Source organism: Phocoena sinus, chromosome 20 (genome assembly GCF_008692025.1).
Source record: "Phocoena sinus isolate mPhoSin1 chromosome 20, mPhoSin1.pri, whole genome shotgun sequence".
NCBI lineage: Eukaryota > Metazoa > Chordata > Mammalia > Artiodactyla > Phocoenidae > Phocoena > Phocoena sinus.
The window spans coordinates 9,708,467-9,732,180 of record NC_045782.1 but is presented as its reverse complement, the minus strand read 5'-3'; the positions used below and the strand labels follow the sequence as shown (position 1 = coordinate 9,732,180).

Below are 23,714 nucleotides of genomic sequence, written 5' to 3'. Positions count from 1 at the left end.
ATTTAGAGCCTAGGACAGTGCCTGGCACAGAACAAGTGTTCTATAAATAATTGTTGACTAAAAGTACAGTTAGGACATACCTAATCAGTATGCTTGCTCTTCTGTCTTCAGTAGCAGATCTTGCCTCTACCTCACAATGTGGACCCACAAATCCAGGCTAAGTGCTCCCCCAGGTAATTGTGGGGGTCCCCAAAGGAGGTCTTACATGTACCAATGGACAAGGCTGGTCATCCACAGACTGACACATTTCATGCACTTCTCCTGCTCAGGACTCCTTCCACTGGGTATCAACTTGTCCTGGCTCCTAGAAACAATGTCAGCTATTATTCCTCTGTTAAATGCTCCAAACCTTTGAAAGCTGTATAGAAACTGCTATTATAGAGTTATAAAAATTTTTTTAAGATTTCTTTTTGATGTGGACCATTTTTAAAGTCTTTATTGAATTTGTTACAATACTGCTTCTATTTTATGTTTTAGTGTTTTGGCCACGAGGAATGTGGGATCTTAGCTCCCCAACCAGGGGTCAAACCCACACCCCCTGCATTGGAAAGTGAAGTCTTAACCACTGGACCGCCAGGGAAGTCCCTAGAGGTATAAAATATTAATGCTGCAAGAGACTTTTGAAATCAGCTAGTCCAAGACTCTCTTTTAGTACTTGCACAAGATGAGACACAAAAAGCAGGAGTTTTGCTCACAGCTCAGTTTGGTGTCCAAGCCAAGCCCAGAATCCAGAGCCAGGACTAGACTCCCTGAGATTCCCAAGCACTCAACAGTTTGCTTAGATATAGTCATAGTTCTGTTATACTTTTTCACTTGGTTCATAGGTTATTTTAATTTTCAAAGCTTGGTTTTCTCCTGTACTAATGGGAGGATAAATCAGCATCATCTGGGAAAGAAACAAGAGCCTTAAATGTGTCCATACCCTTTCACCCAATAATTGTATTTCTGGGAATTTACCCAGAAAAAAAAAAAAAAAGACCAGAATTTGAAAACTTTTGCAATGGGCCCTTGCTGTTTTTACCTACCCAGTGTTTCTTTTCCTTTTATTGGTAACTATATCCTTCTTTCATCTCCCAATTTATGCCAGCAGGGTTTGAGACTCTCCCTGAATTCTAACCAACCAAAAATACTTATAGAATAGGTTCTCCTTTGTCTTTCTTTGATACCTATTCAGAGAGAGCACTTTTTCCATATGCTTACTGGTCACTTGTACTTCCCATTTATTTATTGAATAATCCTTCCACTCTCCCCCTTCCCTCAATTTTGTAATACGACCTTTGTCATTCTCATACTACTAGGGGATATCTCTGAGGTATGTCTCTTCTATTAACCTCTCTGTGCTTGCAGGCGTGGCATTCTGAGCTGAGCCTGGATGATGAGAATTTCCATGAACAGGAATGGGCAAGGAGAGCAGTCTGTAGGAACAGGGTGGACAGGCTGTGTTGACAAAGGGGCTCACTGTATGACAACATGGTGCTTCCCAACATTTTTATTCTCAATTTTACTACCCGGGAAATCTAAATTGTGGAGTCCAACATATATTTTAGAAAATTTTTCTAATACAAATACTTGTGTTTTAATTTTGTCAATAAAGATATCTGGCAAGGGGAACACTATCAACATCATTTTGTTCAAAAAAAAAGAAAGAAAGAAAAAGAAGAAAACAAGGAAGGAAATAATTTCAGAATGAAGGAAAAGCCTTCCCAACAAAGGTAACCTTCTCATACACATTGCACACACACGGTCCGGGGTACCCAAGCACTTCCTTCGGGTCCAGGGCAAACCCCAGCGTTCAGGTTGTGTTTGGAAACTCCTGCAGTAGTAGAGGAGAAGTAGGGTCTACAACACTCAGAAATGGATCAGGACTTTTCCCCACGGGTTCAAAGGTGCCTGGGCGGGGAGAACACAAGACTGTGGACAGTCAGACTAAGAGCACGGAGCCTGACTCTGATCTGACTGCCCCACGCTCCTTGATGTCTTTCCTTCTTTCTTCTCCCAGTCTTGCCTCCAGACCTGATTTCAGACCTACTGGGGGCCTATGATTCTTTCATGAAAGGCAAAGGGAGAATTGTCCTTTGCCTGACTTAGAGATTTATTTTGCTGTAGGTCTGAGACTTCTCTTTGGTCACTGAAAATCACCATCTAACTTGTGGGGTGCAAGGGGGATATTTTATTAAAAGTGACCAGGGACTTCCCTGGAGGTCCAGTGGTTAAGATTCTGCACTTCCACTGCAGTGGGCACGGGTTTGATACCTGGTTGGGGAAGTTCCGCGTGCCGCGTGGTGCAGCCAAAAAAAAAAAAAAAGTGACCATCGTTTCCTTTAAAATAAACTAAGTTTATTTTAAAAGAATAAGGTGGGGCTTCCCTGGCGGCGCAGCAGTTGAGAGTCCGCCTGCCAATGCAGGGGACACGGGTTCGTGCCCCGGTCCGGGAAGATCCCACAGGCCGCAGAGCGGCTGGGCCTGTGGGCCATGGCTGCTGAGCCTGTGCGTCCGGAGCCTGTGCTCTGCAACGGGAGAGGCCACAGCACTGAGAGGCCCGCGTACCGCAAAATAAATAAATAAATAAAAGAATAAGGTGCAAAAGAAAAAATAAAGCAAGGTGCAAAAGAATACATACATACATACGTGCGCGCACACACACACACACACACACACACACACACACACACACACAGGTCTACCTCTATTTATTGTGCTTGCATTTTTTACAAATTGAAGGCTTGCAGCAACCCTGCTTCGAGCAAGTCTATTGACACCATTTTCCAAGAGCATTTGCTTGCTTTGTGTCTCTGAGCCACATTTTGGTAATTCTCCCAATATTTTAAACCTTCCACCAGCAAAAAGATTATGACTCATTGAAAGCTCAGATGATGGTTAGTATTTTTTAGCAATAAAGTATTTTAAAATTAAGATATGTATATTCTTTTTTTAGTCATAATGCTATCGCACATTAAATAAACTACAGTATAGTGTAAACACAACTTTTATATGCACTGGGAAACCGAAAAATTCATGTGACTCGCTTTATTGTGATATTCGCTTTACTGCTGTGTTCTGGAACTGAACCCGCAATATCTCCGAGGTATGCCTTATATATACATATACTCATATATATAAGAAAAAAGGTAAGTGTGTATGTGTATACCTGTATGCGCGTGTGCACAAGCGCACACACAAACACACATTCTGCATTTATAAGAACTGCTGGTGGTTTGGCGATTGTCTCTGGGGAATAAAACTTGATGCCCTACATCAACTATACTTCAATAAAAAAAGATTAAAAAAAAAAAAAAAAACTTGAGGTCCACCATGGGAAGGAGACCTACTTTTCCTTATACATATCCTTTCATATTCACATGAATTTTTTTTTTTTTACCGTGCTGTTTTCAGAGTGATTGTTTTAAAATCTTTATTTCGTCTCAAAAAAGGTAACAGATTATTTTCACTTTGGCGTTCTCTTGCCCAGCCATTCTCTAGCCCATTTTTTGGTATCTATAAAATAAAACTTGAATAAAGATAAGAAAAACTAGTGACGATGCAAATTATCAGCTATGGACCTTCTAGATTTCTTTTTTGGTCTGCCAGGTTCTCAATGCCTACAACAGAACCTGCTCTCTTCACGTTCCCTGACACGTGAGATAACCCTTCTTTAGGTGGTAACTGTGGGATTCAGCTTTTACCATTGCCCATTTTCTGTCCTTTCATTTCTCACAGCATTTTAGGTGGTCTGTGTGTGTTTTAGTTTTTAAAAATTCATTTGACTTGTTACTATTGAAATTTTCAAACACATACCAGAGTCGAGAGCATAACATAAGGAACCTCCAAGTACTCATCACCCTCATTCAGCAAACATCAGCTCACAGTCAATCTTATTTCATCTATAACCCCATCCTCAGTGGGGACATGTGCCTCCTTAACTATAGTTAGATTTGGAATTTGCTTTTCTTGGGCGACAGGGTAGGGGAAGCTTTTATTTAATAGCTTTATTGAGATATAATTCACATACCGTAAATTTCACTCCTTAAAGTGTACAATTCAGTGGTTTTACAGAGTTGTGCAATCACCATCATAACCTAATTTTGGAACATTTTTTTCATCCCCAAAAGAAACTTTGTATGTACCTATTAGCAGTCACTCTCCATCCTATACCTCGCCCCAGCCCTAGGCATCCACTGGTCTGCTTTGTCTCTAGAAATTTAACTGTTCTGAATAGTTCATAGAAATGGGACCAGAGAATATGTTGGGATTGCTTCTTTATGCCTCTCATAACCTCAGTGACTCAACGATTTAGTCCAACGTCTGAAGCTCAAAGAAGTCTAACCTCTGAACCTCCTGAGGCTGTTAGTCTTCTTCAATCTGGATTCAGCATTCCAACACCGGAACGCTGCTTTTGGGAGTGCCGTGTCTCCATGGTTACTGTCCTGAACTCCCTCTCAGAAGCAGGGGCGCACTCAGTGCGTGATGATGGTAAACTGCAGTGTTCTTTTAATGGAAATATAAAACCTGCTCAGGATGCAGTTAAGCTTTCTAAGGTCTCTTCCCCCTTCTCCTTCCGTTCCCCCTTGCATATAGCTATACAGAAGCAGGAACAGGCCCCCTGCCTCGAAGTTCCTCTGATTGTCCAGTCCTCCATGGAAAATCTTATTATTTATTTGTCAGAGCAGAGACAAAACAAATGTCCTTAAAAGGAAACAAGCAACTGCAGAGGAGGACAATGCTCGCCCAGGCAGCCTCCTCCTTTCCCCACTCCAGCCTGTACGGAGCAGGGTACAGGCAGACAAGCTTGGGTCCATGCCGGGGCAGATCCCAAAGAAGGGTGTCTGTAGTCTGTCCCCTCCTTGAAAGAAAGCAGGGCTTGAAAAGGCTCCCTTTCCCTGCAGGCCTCCCCCTGGTGCCAGATGCAGGTACTGTGAAAAGCACCGCTCCAACCCAGGCCTTACAACAGGAAAAGCTTCTGAAACAAGTTATTTGTGGTGGAGGGCAGCAAAACAGGCTGAGGGCCAGCAGGACTTCGCCGTGCTTAACAGCAGAGAATCTCAATCAGAGCAACATGTTTCTTTTCCCTTTCACTCCACTACTTACGTTATCTCACCTCTTCTCCCTGTAGCATCTCAACCTCTTTCATCTGATAATCCAACCTTAGCCGGTGGAATTAAAAAACCTGTAACACCAAATACTTTTGGTGTAGATAGAAGTGCTTAAGAAAGGCAAGCCCTGGGCTAGCCATTAACCTTGGTTCTCCAGAAATATAAGAAATAGGTGAGGAAATATTTACATACTAGGGACCACAAACTGTAAGTTAAATCTTTACTTATTCTGTATCCTGTCCTGCAAAAACTGGGGTTCAGGATCTTTTAGTTTTCTTTTTCTTTTTAACCTTCCCATTTTATTTATTTACTTATTTTTTAAATTGAGGTACAGTTTATTTACAACGTTTCAGGCGTACAGCAAAGTGACTCAGTTATCAGGACTTCCCTGGTAGGCCAGTGATTAAGACTCTGCGCTCCCAATGCAGGGGGCCTGGGTTCGATCCCTGGTCAGGGAACTAGATCCCACATGCATGCTGCAACTAAGGAGCCCGCCTGCCACAACTAAGACCAGGCACAACCTAATTAATTTTTTAAAAAGTGATTCAGATATATATATATATATATATATATATATATATTCTAGTTCAGATCCTTTTCCCTTACATGTTATTACAAAATACTGAGTATAGTTCCCTGTACTATACAGTAGGTCCTTCCTTTAGTTTTTCTAAAGGGTCGAAGAGCTTCTTCCATCAATATTAGAAGGGTTGTTTTCATGATTCTAAGAATCATTTGTCTGTAGCCTCGAGCCTGTGAACGTTACAGGAATCTTCATTTGTTTGAGTGTTTGGTATAGAAAGCTGTCTTTGTTCACTTAAGATGTAAACTGTGTTAATCATCACAAGACGTTGACTTTGCTCAGGGACCTGGTCACTATTAACCCTCTGGGACATCACTGCTCTATCTCTAATAAATTCCACTAATAGAGAAACCTCTGTGTGTTCTCAGGAACCTATCTAAAGGCACTCCTTCTTGTAAAAACAAAACAAATGCAAATTAACAAATAAATCTATAAGATTAACTGGAAAACACAATGCAGAATCTTACTTTCCCAAACTCACTTGTACACCCAAACCAAGGAATCCATGCAAATATCTAGAACAATGTAAAGCCGTCTGGGAGGATTTTACAACTCACCAGTGGTTCGGTCACAGCAGATTTGGGGATGGGGGAAGAAGTCACTAAGTCAGGGAGGGAAAAATTCAAATTACCTGTTGGTGTTTCCATACTGATGACAGCATTTCCTGCTCTTACACTCTTCGAAGGAGGACTGGACTAATGCTTAACACAGTATTCCAGGCTAAGTGCTCACTGACTCCTTAACACAGCCTCATGAAGTAGGTACTACTATTCCCATCTACTGTCGGGGAAGCTGATGCACAGAAAGCTTAAGTAACTTGCCCAGAGTCACACAGCTTGTGAGTGGCTCAGAGTCCATGCCACTGGCCACGACTCTTTACTGAATAAAAGGGAATCTTTCTCTCAGTCGACAAATATTTGAGCATCTACCATAAATTAGGTAATAAAACAAGGGAGCTCCACAAATATGATCTTTGCTCTCAAGGAGGGGAAAATTAATGGGGGTAATTTAGTAGGAGAAACAAGAGAAGTTCATAAGTAAATAGTGAAGCAGAACAAGATTAAGTTTCCTCAAAGAGGTATATACATTTTTCCACAGGGGTTCAGAGCAAAGAGGAGACACCCTCACGTCATATCTGGTTTGGAAGATGAAGGCTTCACTCAGGAGACGGGATATGAGTTGGATCTTAAAGGAGAGCAGTATCCTGACCAGAAGACAGTTGCAGAAGGACAGAAGTTGTTCTAGGCCAAGGAAAAGATATGACATGTTGGGGAGTCCCATTTGGCCAGTGGGTTCTCATGTGGAACAAAGTATGAACTAGAACCAGGTCTCCTGACACCCCGTCTTGGGCTCCTTCCCCTACTCTTCACCGCCTTGTCAATCAGAGCATTCACCTGTTGATGACTCAGGCTTCTACGCTTGATAGAACCTCCCCAGGACTCAAGGTCTTTAGTTTAGAAGGAAGTGACTCCTTCCCGGGCTACTTCCTTCAGCTGGAGGTGGACCTCTAGCTCTGGCCTACTGCCAAGAAGCCGACAGTGACGTAATGCTACTCTTTTACTGTTCTCGTGATATCTGCCACGCCCGCCTTGATATACTCCTTTTATAAGCCTCATGATGGCTTCTCTCTCCTGCCAGTCTTTGCTCAAGGAGAATCTGGGTCTGACTCAAAGATAAACAGGTTCAGTCCCTAACCTCAAAGAGTCCACAGTCAAGGGGAGATGACAAGATTCACAATTGCATCATCACATGGTCCATGTAGTGACAGAGATGTGTCCAGGATAAGCTGGAAAAGAAAAGGATCCCCAACCCAGACTGAGGGAATTGACGTTTCCTGAGATGACAGCAGTTAAGCTGAGACTCCTGGGGGACAGGAGGAAGCCAGTTGAAGGGGGCTGTCAGGGGCGGAGGACCTTCTAGGAGAAACAAAGAGGCAGAAGAGTGTGGGGTCTGTAAAGAACAATTTGGTGGGAGGCAGAGAGCTCTCCAGAAAGAAGGCAGGAGAGGAAGACAGAGATATTTAATATGACTTTTGTGTCATCCAAAACACATAGGAAAATGCGTCCTAAGCAGTAGACCCTCCATAGCTTTTTTTTTTTTAATAAATACAATAAGATGACAGATTAAATGTTCTCTAAAGTTCCTTGCAGTCCCCCAAAGTCAATGCTGCTGCTCAAGGCCTCTTTGAAATTTGAGTTCCAAAGACTGCGAGTTTCTAATGGGAGATATCAAACCTCATCTATGGGCTTATTTTCCAGAAAGTGTGCTCCACAGAAGTATCTATTTGGGTGAGGGGGAAGGATGTGAAACCTACCTTAAAGGTAAGCTATACTGTTTGCTGGGTTTGCTCTGCCCTTGGGTGAGTTGTCAAAACAAGGCCCTGGACTGGGGACAATCACACGGGAGGGGTAAGAACTGTGACCCTTTAAAACCACCACGTTGAAGCAGAGGTAATAAGCAAGATAAGGATCAGGCTGATTTGGGCTTATCTCCTCTGACCTCTGAGGCCAGTGTTCCTGAGATAGAGGGGAGGGGACGGGGCCGCTGTGCTGCCGGAGCAGAAGGCAAACAGTAGGAAGGTGGCAGCACTCACCTATGATCTCCTTCTTACGCGACTCAGACGTGGGCTAAATCACCAAAATCAGTACGAAGGGTTTACCCCACGCACAATGGTGCACGAATTAAGGGCCTTCACAGTGCCCACCCCAAGGCCAGTCCTCACAAGGCGATGAGGATTTTGTGTCCAGCCTTCCCACCCACCCACAATATTAGAATGTTAAACGCTGCTGTGAGGTCTTCACAATAGGAACCCTAACAATTGTCTAGGATCCCAGGTACACTAAGTCCCCTACACACGAACCTTCAAGTTGTGAACTTTCAAAGATGCGAACGTGCGTTCAGGCATGAGTGAAACTGCAGCTCGCCCTCCGTCTCCTGTTGCTGACGATCCTTCAGCTCTACCGTCTCCCACCTCCTCTCCCTCCTCCGGTCAGTAACTCTTGTTGCCTGTTCACTCGATGCCAGCCCCTGGATGCCAGCTGTCGTCCTGCACTACTGTCCTTTTCAAGGTACTGTACTGTAAGATTAAAAATGGTTTATTTTTTGGGTTTGTTTTTAATGTATTATTTGTGTGAGAAGTATTATAAACCTATTACAGTACAGTCCTGTATAGCCGATTGTGTGAGTTGGGTACCTAGGCTAACTCTGTTGGACTTACGAATAAATTGGACTTACAAACACACTCTTGGAACAGAACTCGTTTGTATGTAGGGGACTTACTGTACTTTGTGGCTAATAGGTAAGGAAATTACAGGAAAGGAAAAGTCAGGGGATGGAGAATCCTTACCACTTGCCCCTCCCAGCCATCTGGACTGGATATTATGAGGGACCACAAGGAACCATCATCTTTCTTGGCTGCAGAATGAAAACAGTGTTAGGTCCCCCTAACTCACTGACTCCCTATCTAAGAAGTGCTATTCAAAAAAAAAAAAAAAAAAAAAAAATCTTTCAAACTAGAAAAAAAAGAAAGAAGTGCCATTCCGCCTGGCAGGTAAGAGCCTTAGGGCTGTTTAGGCACCGTGAGGCCGTCCGCCAAGAAGCACAGGGATTCTCCAGGTGAGATGGGCATGTTAGACCCCTGCTCCCCTTGGTCATTCCCCCGCCCCCATCCCCTCCCCAGGGCCACCACTCCTATGCCTTGTCCCCCAGCTTCTACTCTTCTGTGAAAATTCATGGTGAATCCCAGGTTTGAAGCACTTCCCACTGAGACCTATGGTGACCTTCCTTCCATTTACGTCCACCCTCTCACCCGAGACGTGAACAAGTGAAACCAAAGGTGGTTTTCAGTCAGATCCGTGAAACTCTAACTTCCTTAATAAATAATACGCTGTAAATAATACGCTGTAACCTACCTTCACTGATCAGGCTCACCTTAACTGTTTATACAAAACTTCCACGTCCTCTAAGCTTCACGTAGCCTAAACGATAAGAAGTTTGCCTGAGTTGTCGTCCAGTCAGCTGTATCCAGTTTGAGCTCTAGCCGGTTAAGACTGGTTGAGACCGCGGGCCTTCCATCTGGGCATGCGCAAGTGTCCCCGCGGTGACCTTTTGACGTCAGCGGGCCCCCAACTCCACCCTCAGAACGTGCTAATGGCGCCATTTTCTCAACACCCGGCCCATGAAGAACCCTGTCGCTTAGCTGCACCTGCGCAGAACAGAACGTGGATTACCTCGCCTTTTCTTATTCCCATCACCTTTCCCCACGCTCCCCAGGCCTCAGACGGCCTTGCTTCTTTATTCCATAAACACCCCAACCCCTCTCATTCCTGGAGGCGGATCTGAGATTTGTTCCCCTGTCTCCTCGGCTGCCTTGTGAATAACACTTTGCTGTAAACCTCGGGGTCTCTGCGTTTGCCTCACTGCAGGTGCCCAGTGATATTCTTCCTTAAGGAATATTCCACTTCCTACTTCAAGTATCCATTCCTCCCTGGGCCCCAAACAAGAGGTGCTCTTATAATCCTACAAGCCATGAGCACCCCAGGCACACTTCTTTTTTTTTCTTTCTTTTTTAATTTTTGGCTGCCTCGGGTCTTCGTTGCTACACACGGGCTTTCTCTCTAGTTGCGGCGAGCGGGGCTACTCTTCATTGTGGTGCCTGCGCTTACTGCGGTGACTTATCTTGTCGCGGAGCACAGGCTCTAGGCGCGTGAGCTTCAGTAGTTGCAGCACGTGGGCTCAGTAGTTGTGGCTCACGGGCTTAGTTGCGCCGTGGCATGTGGGATCTTCCCGGACCAGGGATCAAACCCATGTCCCTTGCACTGGCAGGCGGATTCTTAACCACTGCACCACCAGGGAAGTCCCCAGGCACACTTATTTCTGATAATACCTGTTCAAAGCCCACTCCTTGACCCCCATCTTGTGGGTCTTGCCTCTCCTTTAGTCTTTCTAGCATCTGCTTCTCTTCAGTTACAGAGCTTCATTTCTAAGACACAGAGGTTTCTTTAGTCTCAAACTCATTCCCAGAAAAGCATCTGCACTTAGTTATTTTCCTTGCACCGCTCTGCAAGGCCCCTATCACATAGGCGACTTTGTCTATACATTGTCGTGATTCTTCTCATTTTTTCCAGCCATTTAAAAATGTAAAAACTGCCCCTAGCTCTCCGGCCATACAAAAACAGGCAGCGGGGACTTCCCTGGTGGCGCAGTGGTTAAGAATGCACCTGCCAATGCAGGGGACATGGGTTCGATCCCTGGTCCAGGACGATCCCACATGCCGCTGAGCAACAAAGCCCATGCACCTCAACTACTGAGCCTGCGCTCTAGAGCGCGTGAGCCACAACTACTGGGCCCGCATGCCGCAACTACTGAAGCCTGCGTGCCGCAACTACTGAAGCCCGTGTGCCTAGAGCCCGCATTCCGCAACAAGAGAAGCCACCGCAATAAGAAGCCCGCGCACTGCAACGAAGAGTAGCCCCTGCTCACTGCCACTAGGGAAAGCCTGCGCGCAGCAAGGAAGACCCAATGCAGCCAAAAATTAAATTAAATAAATTTTTTTTAAAAAGGTGGTGGGCCAGAGAGACCCCTGAGATGGACAATAAACAAGTGAAGAAGTACAAAGTAGCCTTTCAAAGAGAGAGGAAGGCTATGTGGAAAATAAAACAGGGTGAAATACACTAGAGAGTGTGGGTGTCTCTGGGTAACATGATGGGAAATCAAAGAAGGTTCTCTGAGAAAACACGATTCAGTTGAGACATAAATGACACACAAAGATGGGGAAAGAAAGTGCTTAAGACACTCAGAGATAAAGTGAGAAAGGTGGGTGAAGACCAGATCCTGTGGGCCTCATGAGCCATGGTAAGGAGACTGGCTCTCAATCTAAGTGTCCTGAGAACCACAGATTTGAAAGAGGAGAGAGGCTGTGAGGTTGGGCTCCGGAAGCTTTACTTCTAAGAAGCTTCATATGTGATTCTGATGTACAACCAAATTAAGAACTCTATCGCATCCTAAACATTTCCCCTCAAAGGTCTGACTCTGGATCTTCTGTCTAGAATCTTTTCAAAAGGATATTTCCAAAGGCCTTCTTTCCCCTACCATGTAGTGTGCAGTAAGGGCTTCTAGCTGGGTCCTGGTCTCACAGTCCCACATCCTGCCCATTTCATGACTGAAGAATGATCAAGACGTTCTGAATCATAGAGAAAGCAAGCTGGGTGGTTCCTCCATCATGGGAGTGACAGCCACCTGCCTGGTTCTGCATAAACTTTCACAGGAGCTAATTCAAGTGTGAATGCCCTGCCCTGGAAATTAACAAGGATAAGAATCCATCTGACTTTTTACCATATTTATTAAATGTATTTAGTTACTCTCCAATACAGCTCCTGCTGTCTACTACAAGTTATGATATAGCCAAAAGCTATTCATTATGTTTACAGACTATCTCCTTAGTGAGAATTATCCAATAACTAATTATTATCTGAGAACTCAAGCTTTGATTAAATTTGTAGACTTTTCCCCTCCAGGATGAATTCTCTGAAACTCAATAATGTGAGAAATTCATTTAAAGCCAGAACCACATTTGCCTATTATGATACAACAGAAACAGTACCAGCCTGGAAATCTGAGATCTGGTCCCAGACTTACTAGATTCTAAAAGCAAGTTAGTTAGAATTTCTGGGCCTCATTTTCCTCATGAGTATTAAAATTCTGATAGTGTTTACAATTTTGTATACAATTAACATGCATTATTTTGTGACTTAAAGTCAAATAAAAACCTTACAAGAAAAAAATCAGAGACTTGGGCTAAATAATTTTTCCATATATATTCTCTCATGTCCAATTAAATTCAAATACAGGTTGTAATGCCTTTATCATTTTCACAGCTTCTCTTCTGTGGGTTTTCTTGTGTGTGTGTGGGGGGTTGGTTTTGTTTGTTTTGTTGCTGCTTTGTTTTGTTTTTGTCCCCCCCCCTCCCCCGCCCCTCCCTGCAGGGCTTGCAGAATCTGTTCCCAGATCAGTGGATAGAACCCATGCCCGCAGCAGTTAAAGCACATAGTCCTAACCACTGGACCACCAGGGAATTCCCTCTGTGGGTTTTCTTCTCTGAAATCTTCCTAAGGTGATTGTCTCGCTTTTGCTATAGGAATTTCCCTTTAAGACACTAACATACACTCATTTGCGGATTTCTGAAAATCCTGTTTCCTGGTCATCGTTCTTTTTCCTCTGCAGCCCCACACAACCTAACATGCTACGCACATAGTTGGTGGGTGTTCAATAAATACTTGTTGAACAAACATTTTAGGGTACATTTATGGGAGACAACAAGAGATCCTTTGTGGTGAGGAAATGTGGATTATTTCCATGTTCTTCCTTCTACTTTTCTGTATTTACCAAATTTCGAACAAAGCAAACCCCAAGCCAAAAGCTCCTCTAGTATGGGGGCATCGTTGCCCCTAAGGTTGGTCCACTTCCCTTGCACCGTCCCTATGTCAGAGGGTGCCCAATGAATGTCCCTTCTCTTTCCTTTCTTTGGAATTCCTGATCATCCATGATGTGGAAGAAAATACTAACTCTGAAGGGAGTCAGGTCGTTCCCTCTGGAAAACGAAGATGATAGCTGGTCTCGGAAGAAGAAATGCCCGCAGAGCTCCAGGCCCTACACTCCACACCCGTGCCGCTCTCCTCGGGCCCCCGAGTCCCCCAGCCTCAACCTCGGGCAGCTCCAAGCACGCGGGAAAGGGAAGCCCAACCTAGCGCCGCGTCACGCCCAGCCTCCTGCGCGTGCACGCCCCCCGGAGACTCAGGAGCGCGCAAGGCCGCGCTCTCTCAAGGCTCTGTGAACGCGCTAGCGAAAGCTACCCGCAAGCGAACGTGCGCCCTTTCTCCCCCTGGCGGACAACAGTGGAACAACAGGGCTTGGGGCGAGGCTTTGGTGGATACGGGGTACCAGGCATCGTGGAGGGTTGAGCTGGAGAACGCCTCTGACATTTTGGGGGACCCGACCTCATTTTGCGACACCTCTCTTCTGTTTCCAGTCTTCATTTCCAGTTCATAACAAGGGAAAAGGGAAGGCACCAACCTTGAGCTCCCAATATGTGCCAGACCCTTTTCCTGTATTATCTCATTAAATCTTCCCATTGATTAGTCCTATTTACAAAGAAGGAAACTGAGGCCCAGAGGGGGTGACTTACCCAGAGTAACACAGCTAACTAGTGATGAGTCTGGAACCCAGGTCTGTGTGCTCCAAAGTTCGACTGCAGCCCTAACCTTCTGGAGATGGGGTCCTGGGCTTAAAGAACAAGACCCTGCTTCTCCTCTCTAGCTGAGAAGTCACTCCGTAAGGACAGCCAGAACCGTTTCCATGGTCATTTTAAAGAAGCTTAGCTCATTAGGCATGAGAACTTTTCAGGCTGGTCCACGTGCCTGGGGCATCAGGCAGGATCCCAGCTGCAGCCTAAGAGCTACGGGAGCTCAGGGCAAGACTTTCCCAGGTTATCGGAACACACAGTCCTTCTTCAGGTTCGGGGGCAGAGGGAGCAGAAGAAAGGACCTGGAGGAGTCGAGATGGAAATCCTCATTGATGAGGCTATTGGGGCACTGCATTGTTTAGGGATGAGAGAAGCAGCTTCTACAACATCCATCTGGTGACCAGATCTTTAGGAGAGACATACTATCCAGATGATGCCACAGTCTCCTCTTGCCTTTCAAGAGAGACAGAAGTGGGTGGGAGGAGTGAGAATGTGTATAATGAGGCAGAGGCTGTTGGCCTGAATTGCCAAGGAAACCAAGGGTAAAATTGAGGGAGCTAGAAAGCTAGCAGGTTGTCTGCCATGACTTTTGTCCACGATCCTGGAGGAGGCTTACAAATAGTGGTTCTCATTTCTTCTCAGGGCAGCTTTGGAAGAGACCAGAAACTAGAGGCAGACTCACGTGAGGAGAAGGCAACGTGGTTTCTAGAAGGAAAGATGATCATCCTAGAGGCATGAGACAGTCTGAGCTTCAGTCCAGTTGACCTGAGCTGGAATCCTAAGTTTGCCTCTTAGGAACTGTATCACATTGGGCAACTCATTAATCTATTCAAACCTCAGTCTCCCCATCTGAAAAATGGAGACAAAAAGAGTCCTTTACAGTTTTAAGGCTGATATGCATAAGGGATGGTAGCATGTGTAGAACAGATAAGAGATTAGTAGGCAATTCTCTGAATAAAATCTAAAATTCATCACATTTTAAAAGACTGAGCTGAGGGCTTCCCTGGTAGCACAGTGGTTAAGAATCCACCTGCCAATGCAGGGGACATGGGTTCGAGTCCTGGTCCGGGAAGATCCCACATGCTGCGGAGCAACTAATCCATGAGCCACAACTACTGAGCTTGCGCTCTAGAGCTCGCAAGCCACAGCTACTGAGCCTGCATGCCACAATTACTGAAGCCCGCACACCTAGAGCCCGTGCTCTGCAATAAGAGAAGCCACCGCAATGAGAAGCCCCTGCACCGCAACAAAGAGTAGTCCCCGCTCGCCACAACTAGAGAAAGCCCGTGCGCAGCAACGAAGACCCAACGCAGCCGGAAAAAAAAAAAAGATTGAGCTGGAAGAGAGAAATGGATAAAAATGGTAGAAAACATTTATACAAGGTAGTCTTGAGGGGAAAATAATCCCACTGTATTTTAAATTAGTGGGCTATCTCTCCCATCTCAAATCCTACAAACTGTCTGTGCCACTCAGCTTGCTCTGACGTGCAGAGAACTTTGTAGTCTATCATTTTCTTGCTCACATTTAGTCTCTTTAACCAGATTATAAACTGCTCAAATAAACACAGTCGACAAACCATCCATTACATTCCAAATCTTGGGTCACTGTCAACGGATCCCTGAAGACCTGGCATTCAAAATTGCCAAAATAAAGGTAGCCAGCATAAGGGTGCAGAAACCAAGAGTAAACAATTGTAGCCTTGCCCAGGGCTGCGGTTTGGCTGCAACTGGGATAATGTCTATGGTTTTGGCTGCTTGCACCTCAAGACTGACATCAGGAAGCTGTGGGCAAGCAGCTCAGATTTTCACATGGGTGGAAGTGTGTTCCTAAGGTTGAAAACATGGGGATTCTGGGGTTTGGCCTGGTGCAGGCAGAGCAGTGTTGCAATTTAACCTGCAAAACATGTACAATACGGCACCGCCATGGACAGGCTCCTCCAAGCTAGAACGTTAAAACAAGCAGGCAGCATCCTCCTTGAAAGCAATCTTAAGACAAAATACTATTTGGAATACTGAATGCACCCTGATAAAAGGCAGGAAACACGAACGGGATGAAATAATCAGGTGGGTGCAGTAAGCTTGATTAACACGTTCATTGTAAAACACGCCCAAGACAGAACAGAACCTGGGGAAGTTGTGGCTGCTTGGGAGAACTTTCAAATAGCTAAGTGATTCAAAGACGCAGAAACCACCCCCCCACCGCCCTGTCCCCCAAATGCCTCTATTTCCTGTTAGGAACAGCCACTTGGGCGTTGCCAGGCTGAGACTCCGTCTTCCTCCCCTCTCATCCCTCCCTCACCTCCCTCCAGGACAATGACAGCCGTTTTGGGGGCAGAGATGGAGACACTGGGTAAGCAAAAATGAAAGGGATATAAGGAATGGGTTACACACTCAAGAGGAGACGTGATGCTGAACATTCCAGAAACCATGATGGAAACATTCTTCTACCTTAACCTGAGTGGTGACCTACGCAAAAATTCACTGAGCCGCACTTGAGATCTGCGCACTTTACTTTTATATAATCTAAACCTCCATTGAAAACCAAAACCAAACGACCACCAGCCACAAGCTCCCTCTGTTTTCCGTCCTTTATTGAAAGGTCCCACATCCTCAGGGACCCCAGGCAAACCAGACGCCAGACAGGCCCCCCAAATATAGCAGGAGGCCTGAAAGGGGAGAGGAATGACTTATGATCCCACCACACCTCCCTGGAAACAGAAACCCACCACAGACAGACAGACAGACAGGGCCAGGAGCGGGGAGACCTTACCCCCCTCTAGGTTCTCTCCCCTTTGCCCCCACTTGAAAAGAAAGTCAAACACCGACTACGCGGCACCCCAGCCCCCCACCCACCCTAGCAGCGTTTGTGGGACCCCCTTCCCCACAAGGGGCAGCCCCGAGGCAGCTTCCCGTCACTCTCCTTCACTTTGGTTCGCTCCTGGCAGCTCCGTGCCCTCTTCCTTCCTCCCTCAGCCTCCGGCCCAGTTACCCCTACATCTTCTATCACCTACTCGGACCTTCTCTCTGGTCTCTAGGGCCTCCTGCCCCAGGGCTTCTGGGGAAGCAGCATCTCCTCCCAGCGAGGGGCTCCGCCAGGACCTCTCTGCCCAAGATGCGGGGCTCACACGGCCGCCCCACTCCCCTGGAGGTCAGGGGCTGAGCGCTGCCGCCTCATCCGCGGGGGCGTGGTGTATGGGGGGTAGCGGGGCCCTGGGGGCCTCTGGGCTGGGTACGGTTGGGGCTGCTGGGGATAATAGTTGTGCTTTTTGGGCTGGAAGTGCTGGGGTTCGGGCTGTGCAGAACCCCCTCCCCGGGACCGGCCCCCTCCGTCCAGGGAATTCCTGCGGGGACGGTGGGACCTGCGGGGACTCGGGGGCCTGCGGGCAGGGGTGGCCAGAGAGGGGGTGAGCTCCTCAGGGGGCTGGGGTGGCGCTGGGGACTCCCCGGCCCCCGCCCCCGGCCAGGACTCGCGGTGCTGGGGGTTGCTCTTGAAGGGGAAGCGCAGTTTGCAGTCGTGAGGGGGCACGAAGCGGGCGGGGGGTCTGCGCAGCCCCCCGCCCCGGCCCCCGGAGCCCTGCAGTCCCTGCAGCCGCAGCTGCTCCTGCTTGAGCCAGCGAAGGCGCCCCCGACGGAAGGCGGGGTCCTCCTCCATCAGCCTCGACACCCGCTCCCAGCTCGACAAGGGCGGCGAGGAGGGCCGCGCAGGAGGTGCTCGGTCACTGGGGGCTTCCTGCTCCGCTGCCTCAGACCCTTGGGGCTGAGCCCACGTGGCCTCACCGGCTTCTTCATTCTCATCCTCGTGATCCTGGGAGGGAGAGGGGGTGAGAGAAAAGGGGGCACGTGAGGAGAGTGGAGTCCTGAGGACGTGCAGATTCGGGAGGACAAGCTGGAAGGCCCTGGAGCAGCTGGACGTCCGGGGTCCTGAGAGAGAGAGGCATGGAGATGAGGAAGCTGGAGGGACACTGGTTTAGGAGCCCGGACCCAGAGTCGGGTGGCCGACGCAGTCCAGGTGTGCCACCTCCTAGCTGTGGGTCTGGATCTCCGGCTTGTAGCCTCTGTGCCTCAGTGTCCTCACATGTAAGATGACATCAACAATGACAGTACCTATCACATAGGGCTGTTGTAAGATTACCTGAGAAATTCTACCATGCCTCACCTAGTGGGCACTCAGCAAATACTGCTGAATAAATGATGTGCCCTGGGGATACAGCAGTCAACAAAGAGGGAAGAAAAATACCTGCCATCATTTTAGTGGACGGACACAGTTGATAAATAAATAAGGAAAATATATAGTATGGTACATAAGCTGTACTTCCATAAAATGTTAAATATATGTATCTAAGTTATTTAATATATATTATTTACATTATATGTAAGTACCATGCAATATATTTTATATATATTTTATATAAATGCATATATGTGTATATATTTTATACACATATAAAAATATATATTCACGTGGAAAACACCAGAGCAAGGAAAAGGACAGGAGGCCAGGGTGGGGGTAGATGCAGTGAAAGGACAGGAAGAGATTCACGGAGAAGTTACCATTTTAGGGAACACCCAAAGGAACTGCGGGACGAGCTCTATGGCTCTGAGAGGGAAGGGCACTCTGGGCAGAAGGAACAGCAGGTGCAAAGGCCTTGAAGCAGGAATGCACCCAGCAAGTTCAAGGAACAGCAAGGAAGCCCAAGGGTCTGGAGAGGGGAGAGTGAGGAGAGGGGTAAGAGCTGCATTTGGAGCCGTAAGCCTTCAACACCATGACTGCTGCTATAACTGGCTGCCTGTCATCCCCCTTTAGAAGGCAAGCGGGAGCGCAGCAGAAATTCTGTCTGTTGTGAGTAACCCCAGTAGCTAGCACGATGCCTGGCACACAGTAAACACTCAACTATTTACTTGTTGAGTGAATACATGGAAAACGGGTAGGTGATAACACTCCCACTCGCAGGGCCACTGTGAAGGTGACACAGGAGAAGCGCTCAGCACAGCGGCTACCAGAGTAAAGGAAGGGTCACCCAGGAGAGGGGTGGTTCTATGAGTGGTCACCTATGGGAACACTCATTAAGTGGTAACTTAAGGACTGTACCCTTTATATCAGTGGTTCTCAAACTTCATTGTATTTTAGAACCACCCGGGGTACTTATTATAAATGCAGATGTGTCCCCAAAGACGCTGATTCAGTAGGTCTGGGGCAGAACCCAGGAATCTGCATTTTCAGTGAGTGCCCTGGTGATTGTGAGGCAGGTGATTCACAAACTATGCTGTGTTAAACTTCGGTAAGATTTTTTAAAGGAAGAGGAGGAAGGGGGCTGGACTCTGAGGTGGGAGGTTCAGGTTGCTACAGGAGAGAGATGCAGGCGGGGACAAGCCGGGCCAGGCCCCGTCCTACCTGGGTCAGGGGGATGACCCTCTCCATGCGAAGCATGCGGTCCCTCAGGGCCTGCAGCTCGCGGTCCTTGCTGCTGTTCTGCAGCTTCACCTCCTGCAGGATCCCCGTGAGCTTGTCGATGTGAGCCCGGAGGTCCTCCACCTCTGCACCGCGGGCTCCCTCCTCACTGCCGCCACCTCCACCTCCGCTGCCTTCCTCCTCGCCCACCGTGTCCCAGACATCCCGGGCCACGGCCCTCCAGGCGTCCCCGGGCCCCTCAGGCTTGCCGTAGGTGCGGCACAGCTCCCGCATCTTGAGGGCAGCCAGGGCCTCGATCTCGGCCCGCCCGTGGCGGAAGTCGGCCAGGGCCACCTCGTAGCAGATCTCCTTCACTGCCTGCATCTTCAGGTCGGCCATGGTGGCCCAGCGGGGGTCTTTGCCCTGCAGTCGCCGTCGCTGTGGGATCTGGTACACCCTGCGGGGGGCCCTGCGCTTGCCGCTGCTGGGCAGGCCGCAGCGCTTGACGATAGTCTGGACCGTGGTGGGCGGCAGCTGCTCACGCAAGGACGAGATGAGCCGCCAGCTCTCTTCGCAGGAGCGCTTGTCGGAGTCGTCCCCGCTGTCAGAGTCCGCGTACTGGGGCCACAGAGAGGGAAGACAGACGGGGAGAGGGCTAAGGGCACCCCAGAGCCATGTGTCCCAGCGACATGGAAACACCGTGGTCAGAGCGGCTCGGTGCTGGGTGCACGGCTTAACCTCTGCTCGTCTGCACAGTGGAGGTAATGACGGCACCTCCTCACAGATACGTTTTGAGGATTAATGTGCTCAGAGCATATGGCACAGAGAAAGCGAGTATTAGCTGTAGCCGTACCAAGTATGGGTTTCGTGTGTATATATCGCTCAGGATGCGGTTAAAGATTTAAAAGTAAGTCCATTCAAAGAACAATCCTTTTTTTTTTTTTTAATATTTATTTATTGATTTATTTGGTTGGCTGCGCCAGGTCTTAGTTGCGGCATGCGGGATCTAGTTCCCTGATCAGGGATCGAACCCAGGCCCCCTGCATTGGGAGCATGGAGTCTTAACCACTGGACCACCAGGGAAGTCCCCAAAGAACAATCTTAAGTAAATAACAACATGGGCGGTACTTGGATTTGGTAAAAATCATAAAGGTGGCACAGGTTCAGCTAGAGTCCAGGAAGCCCCAGTCACCTGGGAGGAACCCTAGTTCCCTGCATGGGTTCCTCCCTGGGTCACATTTCTCTCCTGTCTCCTCCTAGATGCCACCTCCACCCGCTAGCCCCGGGCCCACTCCCCACTCTGGCTCAGGCAGGGTGACCAAACTCAGAGTCAGGCTGAAGCTCTGCCAGGCCGGCTGCTCCAGTGCCCACCCGCCCACCTCCCGCCTCTGCCTGCCCCACCGCACCCCTGGCCAGCCCCTCACCAGCCGCTGCTGCTCCAACAGAAGATCAGCCTCCTCCTTTTCTTTTCGGTACTGGTTCTCCAGATCCTGCAGCCTGGGATTGGGTGAGGAGGGGAGGAAGAGCTCTGAGGTTCTGGAGCCACCTCAACAGGGCGTCTGACAACAGGAGGGCGCTGGGGGCTGGGCACCTGGGAGGGACGGTCAGCAGGGCCCTGGGGCGCAAGCACCCTCCCCACGCACCTCTTCTCCATCTCCAGCTTGATATCAATGCCTTGCTGCTCCAGCAGTTCCTTCTGGGCAAAGTTCCAGTCGACGGGCTCGAAGGGCGGTCCTGGGGGCGGGGGGACCCCTCGCTCCCGCTCTAGCCGCGCCTGCTCCGGGTGATTGAAGCGGAAAACGTGGTTCTTGCCCATCACAATCCTATTCCCTGGAGATAGGAGGATGGAGAAGTGGACTCACTCGCCCACGGCAGCACACCCCTCCACATGCCCGAGGTGCACAGGGCCTTGCCCACAAATCCCAGGATACCCAACACAATCTCTTCCATCACCCCAAATCCAAGAGCGGCTGGAGCTGAGGCTCCCCTAGCTGGCCCCAGGAACCGCCCTGTCCCCGACAGCCAAAGGAAATCAGGAGCTTGGCATCCTCTTCCTGTTGCCCTGAGGCAGCGAGACAAACCAAAACCTGACTCCCTCTCTCTTCCCTTCCCAGTTCCGTCTTCACATTCCCACGCTGTTTCCTATTTGTTTCCGGGTCCTGCCCAGGAGTCACCCAAGAAGCTCCTCCTTGCACAGCCAGGGCCCAGGACCCTCACTGCCCCCTCCTCTACCTGACTTCAGCACCACAGGCTCAGTCACAAGTTTCCCGTTGACGTAGGTCTCGGCTCCTTCGCAAGGCTCCAGGGTGACCACCACTGAGGCAGGGAGAGAGGAGAGGGAGTGATCAGACCCTGGGAGGGGGAGGGGGATGGTCACAGATTCCCACCCTGCATTCCCCCAAAACACACATACACCCCCAGTCCCACCACCCAGTACCTGTCAGGGGTGCCATGGCCCCTCTGGTGGCAGGCAGCACGGGAAAGGAAGAGCAGAAGGAGGGTTAGAGCCCCAGCTACAATTCCCAGGATCCTCTGAGGGGGCTCCCTTCTCACCCTCTGCCATCCTCCCCAGCAGCGGCTTAGCAAGCCCGGAATCCTCAGAGGGCGTGGCCTCGCAGGTCCAGCTGGCCGGCAGGCCCTGTCATTTCTGCCTTCCAGATGACCACTCCTTCCTTCCCAAACAACACTGCTACTGGCCAGGTCTGAATTCCTCCAGCAGGCTCCTAGCCCCACTTCTGTCTGATGCATCTTGCACACTGCGACCTAACTAATCTTAAGCCACAGTCAACTATCTTCAGTCAAGATCACTATTTTCACAGGAGGAGATAAAGCCAACCCAACCCAAACATCTCTCAAGGTGCTCCTTGTACAAATCACCAAGCCTGCTGCTTGCTGGGACATGAGGATGCCTGAGGCACTTCCCTGTCCTTGAGGACCAGTGCCCCGTTGTCACAGAGGGGCCCCCGTATTCCAAAAACCCAGACTCTATGACTCCTTAGCTGAGGGACATTAAGCAAGTCACCCGATTTCTGTGAGCTATAAAACGGGATAACAAAGTCTTTCTTTACAGAGTGGCTGAAAGGCTCAAATAAAGTGATGTGGGAAAGAGAGTTCTTATTTACTTTACAAGGAACAAAGAAACCAGAATGAATGGTAACGTAAGGCAGAGACGAGCCTACGGACGCTGTAGGAGTACAAAAATAGCAAAGAGTAACTCGGCTTAGGGGCAGAGGACTGGGAATGATTATGGGAAAGTGGTAACTCCTGAGCTGATGCTCAAAGGGAAACTTGGATGAAGGGGCAGAAACGATGGAGAAGATGTCGGACACAGCTAAAGCATCACCACGTCGGTGACCGGCAATGCAAGAAAGTGGCAGAGAAGAGGACGAGGTGGCTAGAAGGGTACCAGTCTATCCCCGCCCTTATTTCCCACCACGCCCCAAATTCATCCATCCATTCCACAAATATATTGCACCCCTATGATATGCCAGGCACTATTTTAGGTCCTGGAAATACAGGAGAGATAAAAACCAAAATGCCTGGTCTTACCGAGCTAACTTCCACTTGGTAAGAAAGATGATAAACAATTAATTGAGCAAGTAACCTAAAGGCAGGGTTGGGCGGGGATAGTTGTTATGGAGGGAAATGGGGCCAGGTGAGAACCCACATGAACCCACAGCGATCTGAACCGAGGCAGCCCAGGACTCACAGCACAGGCCCTAGAGTCTGCCATGCTGCGTCCCAATCCAATTCTGCCATCCTCTAGCTGTGCAGTCTCAGGCAAATTCCCTAACCCCTGGGAACCTCAGCTCCCTCACCTGTGAGCTACGTGCGAAAATGCAAAGGCACAAAGTAGATGGTAAGTAATAACTATTTTTCTGTGTTCACACCTCTATCCGTGCTGCCTGCTCTTAGACGTCTTTGGTCAAGTGTTAAATCTTAAAGGCCCAAATGGACTAACCCTTTATACAGCCCCCATCATTTGGGGCACAGAACCATCTGCTGCTTCCACTGTGATGTAACCTATTCGGGCCTGTCACCTCCCCAAACACACCCTGAGCTCCCGAGGGTGGGCTGCCTCCACAGGCCTTGTGTGGTTTTGGTATCACCCCAGTACATGGCTTGGGGGAACCGCAGAACAGGAACTCGGTAATAACTCACTGGGCTGAACGGATTCAATAGCTCGCAGCCCACAGGGCCGGAAGTGTTTGCTGCCGCTAGGGACTTGAACGAGACCAGAACAACTGCATTAATCCACTGACCAGAAAATGGAACTGAAGTCCACCGGGCAGGTCTTCAACCTGAGCTGCAGGCCACACGAGAGCATCTTTTCTTATTTTAAGACACATGCTGACCACGGGTGCCCTGTCTCCTGTCCCCCAGAAGCATCAGACCTGAGGCACATAGCACAGGC

The 23,714-nt window shown here is 48.6% G+C and overlaps 1 protein-coding gene across 1 annotated transcript in view; it reads right to left on the bottom strand.

Moving 5' to 3' along the window:
* Positions 1-16,403: 16,403 nt before the first annotated feature.
* Positions 16,404-23,714, bottom strand: part of KIF1C (kinesin family member 1C) — a 22,090-nt gene continuing 14,779 nt past the window's right edge. Inside the window, 5 exon segments of the mRNA XM_032616216.1 lie at positions 16,404-17,716; positions 19,304-19,918; positions 20,725-20,797; positions 20,944-21,130; positions 21,533-21,616. Coding sequence (XP_032472107.1) covers positions 17,033-17,716; positions 19,304-19,918; positions 20,725-20,797; positions 20,944-21,130; positions 21,533-21,616 — 1,643 coding nt within the window. The 3' untranslated portion in view covers positions 16,404-17,032.